Below are 6,978 nucleotides of genomic sequence, written 5' to 3' on the forward strand. Positions count from 1 at the left end.
AGATCAAGAGTTACATGCTCTACCAACTGAGCCAGCCAGGCACCTCTGAGGAGCACCAATTTGGTTTAAAAAGCAATTGTTGTTACCTTACCATCCACCAGGAACTCAAACAATGGAATGTATTCTGATATATTTATTACAATTACATCTTGATACACTAATGTAATTGAAAGTGATAAATGCATAATTCTTTAAAATATATTGTTGTTAGGGCAGGAGATGCTGTTTATCATTTTACTTACACTGAACATGACTTGATCTTTATTAGTTGCATCTGAGACCATATAGAGTGCATGATAAAAAGTTTCATTATTTTTTAAAATTAATAACACTTCATTTTAACCAAAAGCCCCAATAAGGAAAATCAGATAAAATTTTTAAAAAGCACTTCATGCACTGATGATCGATAATTTGAAGCCTGAGGCCCTCTTGAGGAAATTCTCTTTCTGGTTTGTAAAAGCTATGGGAGATCATTAACATCATGAGGCCAGTTTCAGGAAACATTGATCTCTAATATGTCATGGTCTCACACCCTGTGGGGGGGCTTATGGATTTTACTTAATATAGCATGTACAGTCCCAATTATAGGACAATTGAGCAGCAAATATTTCATACATTTGTAAGGCCAAGAGCTGTTGTATTCATCCCTAGATAAAGCTTTCTGGGTAGCCACTGTAATTAGGCAAAGGGTATGGTCCAAGATGAATGGTGAGGTTGGGGCCTCCGCACCTGAAACCACTGGATATGATTGCAACTATGAATATGGGGAAAATCTCAGAATTTGAACAGGTGAACAAAGATCAGACACCACTCAGGTAAGTCAAACTTCCAGACCATTAAAACAAGTTCTTGAAAGGAGACTTCCACAGAACTCATTTGCCCAGCAAAGTAAAGAAATTTCAATGGATATAGATTCTTCATAGTGACCACTTCAATTTCAGTGTCCACACAGAGAAGTAGAGTATCAGACAACTTGTATATGCTGAGGAATGCCACTAAATTAGCTCCTGGGAAAATGATTAACCTTTATAAGTAATTTTCACTTTTTCTCTCAGGGACAGAATTCAACTTTCACGTCAACATTAGTTTTGGGAACAAATTTCCTTTGTTGCTTGGTTGTGTATTTCGAGAAAGCAAATCCATGAGCACTTGCAGAGGCTTAGAACATGGACCAGCATTACAAGTAATGGAAACACATAGCTCAAAGTTTTACTGTAATCACAAATTCACAACTAGAGACTGTATTTGCATATCTTAGCTAAAAAGACATGTTAAATTTTTTAACCAATCAGCAAAAATATGTGCCACAGATTCATAATTTAGGATTTGTCACATAAATATATTTATAAATATACCTTTTATTTGCAAAATTAGCCTTAAAACATTTTTTTCCAATATGTTTGAAATTTTCATGTGTTTTAAGGAAAAAAAACCCCCACCCTCTTCAAAAATGCACCACTAAACTTCAATGTTCAATTAAACCAGTGTCACCAAACTAAAAAAAAAGAAACATACTGTATGTTGGATATGTAGTTGTAACTACAAATAGTGACAATACATGTCCTATACGGTGATCATATACATGCTCTTCTTTCACTTCTCAGTCATTGTCAGAACCATTTGGAGGTAAGAAAACCAACGCATCGTGGAAAATATGCCCAAATGCCCTAAGACGGTACACCCCATACATCATCACATGCATCTGATTAGGTGTCAGTCCATTAAAAGTAACAGCCATATCTGAACAGCATCCTTCTACAACAAGGTTGGGGTGATTAGACATTGCCTCTTTAATAAAAAGCCCAACGGATTTGGTGTTAAATACATCCTTTCCTTCCGAATCTTCTGCATTTTCTGCAAACACTCCAGCATATTTCAGGCAGACTGCTAGCTGCTTATCTTCTGATATCTTCCAAATCATCCCTCCCTGTTCAGGACACTTTTCAGGGATACCGAGGAGGCTGTTAAGCCTTTTCATTGATTCTATACTTAAGACGATGCCTCCTTCAACACTCACATATTCAAGGTCTCCAGATTTTATAGTGTGACCTAGATAGAAAGGTTGTGATGGATCCTTTTTTAACAAAAAATATTTTAAGTTTTCCATAATAGCAAACATAGTGGGGCGTGCAAGAAAGAACCAGTTGTATTGGTCTCTGTATTTATCAAAGGCATATTTGTAAGCCTTTCTCATCATTAGCCACATGTCATCTGTTTCCATGTTAATTGACTCAAACACTTTAACATTTTCAGAACTGAAGAACTCGGCTTTGTCACAGTGTTTGGTCCAAGTCTCTCTCACTGCAGCCCAAAGACTCACATCTTTGGGTTTTACAAGGATGATACAGTATACCCGAAAGCTCTTACTGAGCTCCATGCGTTCATCCTCTGAAATTTTCAAGATATCTTCTTTATTAGGCGCTTGTAGGTGATGATGCTTATGCTGGTGCCTTCTATCTCCATGACCAATCCTAATGTGTCCTAGCATAGTGATCAAGGCACAGAAAATGCTTCCAAGCATCATACCCTTCAAAAATGAACTGCTTTCAGAAAGCATTTTTCCTATAAAAAAAAAGAAAAAGATCCTTAGGATACTTAATAGAAAAGGATTAGTCTAGCAATTTGATTTGGTATACCTTATATACTTACATTTTGCTCTTAACATAAAAAATGTTCCTAAATTTGAAATCAAGTTAGTTGCACAGAATGCCAATATTAAGAGGTCTAAGAATCTTTAGCTTCCAGTGGTATCTGACCACTGTTCTGTATAAACTGGAACTTTACAACAACACCTCTGTGCACTAGAATTTTCTGTGAGGCCATTTTTGCACTTATTCTATGGGGATTTAATTAACGGAGTACTAAATCAAAACATTAACCCTAGAAACCAATGTTAAAGAGGTTGTCAGTCCATCATTCTCTTTGAAGGAATTTCATTTCACAAGCTTGCACAATTTAAATACTTCTGTAGATGTAAATGGACTTTACATGGAAACCTTAAATTGAACAGATAAAACCACCTACAATTAGCAAATCACCAATGGTATCTGTGCTGGCATTTCTGTTCTTTTTTTTTTTTTTTAAAGATTTTATTTATTTGTTAGAGAGAGAGATACAGAGCGCAAGTACAGGCAGACAGAGTGGCAGGCTAGAGGCAGAGGGAGAAGCAGGCTCCCTGCCGAGCAAGGAGCCCGATGTGGGACTCGATCCCAGAACGCTGGGATCATGACCTGAGCCGAAGGCAGCTGCTTAACCAACTGAGCCACCCAGGCGTCCCTGGCATTTCTGTTCTTAACATAGTGCTTTATTTAGCTGATGGCTGCTGTCCTTAGGTGTTTGAGTACATCTATAGCAAATTTCTTGAGATTGATACATGTTCATATTACTCTTTTCATTCCTAAGACTAAAGGGCTTCCAATACAGTATCCCAGTCAACTTATGTAATAAAAGCCCATAATGAAAATAGTTAAATTATTTGGATGAGAACTGAATCAATATAGGCATATCTGGGGAACCACTAATGAACATTTTATTTCCTCCAAAGGCATTTTCTTATTCTTTGGGGAAGTAAAAAGGGAAAGGTCTACACTTTGATTTCAATTAGAAATTAAAAAAGAAAAGCCAACCTTAAATACAACTGTCGAGATTTCCCAATCTCCTATCTCCACAAGAAATGTTCTACTGAGCTCCTTAGATTTTCCCCTTGGCCTCTTAAAAGTTGAAAGAAGCCTTAGAAGCTACCTAGTATCACTTCTCCCATTTTACAGACAAGCAAAGAGAGGGTCCACAGAGATTAAGTAACTGACCCAAAGTCACACAGTCAGGGGTAGAACTGAACCAGAAATCAGATCTCCTCATATCAGTGTAATGCTTTTCCTATTACAGAATAATGATCTAAAGAGTGCTTCCACTCATATTGCTGGAAATTTAGTAGATGAGTTACCGAATAACCTTGTTTTCTTATGAATGAAAAAAGTGTGGAATTTGTAACCATAATTGACATTTTACACCCATCTTATCATCCTGCTATAAGGAAACCACCCCTTGGTTTTCTTCTAGAGGAAATGGACTTTGACTTCTATTAGAAGGTCAAGGTGTGGAATGGCTTGGCAGAATAATTCCTGAATGAGGGTGGGGGTGGGCAAAGAGGCAGGATGGTTTTCCTGTGTCACCCAGAACTTGGTCAAGAAACAGCTCTACGGAAGGAAAAGAACTGATAGAAAGCAGGCTCTGCTTAATATCAGAACTATAAGATGAACTCTAAAAGTAATTTATATAGGACTTTGATTATTTCTGGCCCATATACGATAACTCACACGTGTCTCTTAGCTTGAGAACAGCATTCAGAATTCTCCCTGACGGGGATACTACTCATGGATCATATGCACAAATTACTCGGAGTAGATTTTTTTTCCATGGGGGGGAGGCAAAAAAAAAAAGTAACCCTGGAGATGTACGTGATAGGATACTTGGTGCGGAGGAGAGGGAAACTTAAAACTGCAGACGGGCACCAATGAGGCAAAAACTACCAGAGTGGTTTCTGCGATGGCAACTTTTTAGAAGATGAAGATAGTTGGGTGGAGTATGGAAAAGGCAGGAGGACGAAATAGAGAACAAAAATGAGAGTGAGGACGTGGTCACCTCAAAACCCCACCGAGGGTCCAAGGCAGCGCCCCCACGCAAGCCACTCACTCTCCTCCACTAACTACCGCTCCCACGGCACCTGCCCGGGTACCCCGCGTGGTGCATGATGGGACCCGGCCAGAGCCCAGGCCTTCCCCCAGGAGAGGGGCGGGGTCAGGCCGCTCCCGGGTCCGCACAGGATGCCGGCCGAAGCCCCAGCACTCACCGGCGTCTAGAACGGCTCAGGGGCGGGAAAGCGCAGCTGCGCACGGCTTTCCTCTCACGTTCGCGCGCCACCCGGTTACGCTGCCGGTCGGGCTGCTCTAGATGCAGGGGGTGTCCTCTCGATGGTTTCACTAAAGGCGGGGAGGGCCCGGAAGTGAACGCCGCGACCGCGCGGGAGCGAGGCGGGGCAAACGAACCCACCGCCTGGCGAAGCCGCCAGCCCGTGCTGACGTCGGAGGGGCCCGTCCGCACACCGCGCTCCCTTACTCTCCTCTTCCTGCTGAGTTCAGAGCAGCGCGTCTTGCCGGCGTGACCCGTACGCTTGCCTGTACCCAATGGGATGCCGCAGAGGCGTGCGTGCGTACGACCCGCTGACACCGCCCACCTTTTCACCTTCTCGGCGTGGAAACCGCGAGAGCGAGGTAGAGCGTTGATACTTGCAGCGCTTGTTTCAGGTTTCTCAGTGGTTTCTGTAATATGCTACTGCATCGTTGCACCGTCATATCGATGAGAAGGGTGCGCCACCCAGTATTTCTGGGCTGGAACCAAAATGCAGGCCACTGAAATATTTCTCGAATTACGAGGGCAAGGATTTTCTGTGGTTATTGGAATGGCATCTGAAGCCCCACTGACTGGAATCCAATCCTGTCTTCACCGCGTCCTTTGGTATGCTGGGAAAGTTACTTCACCTCGCTATACCTCAGTTCCCTCCTTTGTAAAGTACAGAAACTATCACGGTAGTGTTCGTAGGAAGTAAATGAGAGTGCATAGGACTCCCATTAGTGCAAGACCAAGCACAGAGTAAGCGTTCATTAAATGTTGGCTGTTATTAGTATTCAGCCCTGTATCACTAGCACCTAGCCTAGTGCCAGCGCGCAGTAGACAGTACATATTTGTGGAATTAATGAATGTTAGAGCTACAGATGAGGACCCCAGGACCAGAAAGGAAAGGAACTTCTTAAAGGCCACACGGTAATTTATGTTGGAAGTGGGACTAGAATCCAGCTTTCCTAATTATAAGTGCAGAACTCTCTGTTAAACACGTGATCTTTTAAAATTCGCTTTTTTTTTTTTTTGCTAAAAAACACAAATTTCCCCAAATATTTAAAATGTACCGTCACTAGTTTCCATCCAAATAACACTGAGTGGTGGCTTTCCTCGGGCTTGAGTTCTTAAAGATAAATGTTTGAGTATTGACAATGACCCAGTTTAAGTAGACTGAGGTTTCAGGAATCACTGAAACAATGAACAAATAGATTTTAGGCAATTTCTCTCCTGGCAGCACTATCCTAAATTCTGGAGATAGAGAGGCAAACAAAATTGGCCCCCTGCCTTCATAGAGTTCTCAGTCTAGCAGGGAAGAAAGACATTGAGAAATTCATTACAAATAATTATAGTGGTAGTATGCTCTCTGAAGGAACACAAAAGCAAATTTTAGAACTGGAAAGGAATCTAAGACTGGAGTATCTCCACTATATTTTGTTAAGTACTAGATATTGTCACATATATAAATATATATATGTGTGTGTGTATATGTACATAGTTGAGTGAAACAAGTTGCAGAACAGTGTGTATAGTATGATTATACTTTGGTGTAAACAAAATTTTGTATATGTGATCTGTTTGTATGAGCAGGGAAAGTTGTGGAAGACTCAGCAGGCTGTTAATACTGATTATATTGAGGTGGAGGTGATGAGCTTTGTCTTTATACATCCTCATATTGAATTGTTTCACTGGTTCTAACAAGCAGTTGTTACTTTTTAATTGGAAGAAGAGCCATTAAAGGGATCTTCAAGATTAGAGGGACAAAAAATAGAAGAGGGGAAGTTACTAATGAAAATACCTTTTGTGGGGTGCCTGGTGGCTCAGTCGGTTGAGCATCAGACTCTTGGTTTCCTCTCAGGGCATGGTTTCAGGGTCAGTGAGATTAAGTTTCTCCTTGGGCTCTGTGCTCAGTGGGGAGTCTGCTGGATGTTCTCTCCTTCTGCCCCTCCTCACTGCACTCTGTCTAAAATAAATAAATCTTTTAAAAAAATACCTTCTTATTTTATTATTTTCTTTTTAAAAATATTTTATTTATTTATTTGACAGAACACAAGCAGGGGGAGGAGCAGAGGGAGAGGGAGATGC

The 6,978-nt window shown here is 41.0% G+C and overlaps 1 protein-coding gene across 2 annotated transcripts; it reads right to left on the bottom strand.

Annotated features, from left to right (window-relative positions):
- Positions 1-662: 662 nt before the first annotated feature.
- C1GALT1C1 (C1GALT1 specific chaperone 1) lies at positions 663-5,133 on the bottom strand. 2 transcript variants are annotated; one of them, XM_032330076.1, is made up of 2 exons: positions 5,050-5,133; positions 663-2,562 (listed from the first exon to the last, which is right to left on the bottom strand). In XM_032330076.1, the coding sequence occupies exon 2, from the start codon at positions 2,555-2,557 to the stop codon at positions 1,601-1,603; it is 957 nt and encodes a 318-aa protein (XP_032185967.1). In that variant the 5' UTR covers positions 2,558-2,562; positions 5,050-5,133; the 3' UTR covers positions 663-1,600. The 2 variants fall into 2 exon arrangements, with proteins under 2 accessions (XP_032185967.1, XP_032185966.1); XM_032330075.1 differs by lacking the exon at positions 5,050-5,133 and adding an exon at positions 4,850-4,960.
- Positions 5,134-6,978: the final 1,845 nt, after the last annotated feature.

Source organism: Mustela erminea, chromosome X (assembly GCF_009829155.1).
Source record: "Mustela erminea isolate mMusErm1 chromosome X, mMusErm1.Pri, whole genome shotgun sequence".
NCBI classification, from domain to species: domain Eukaryota; kingdom Metazoa; phylum Chordata; class Mammalia; order Carnivora; family Mustelidae; genus Mustela; species Mustela erminea.

What these genes read in the sequence shown, in the direction of transcription:
- C1GALT1C1 (XM_032330076.1), bottom strand. Translation starts at nt 2,557, where the DNA reads ATGCTTTCTGAAAGCAGTTCATTTTTGAAGGGTATGATGCTTGGAAGC.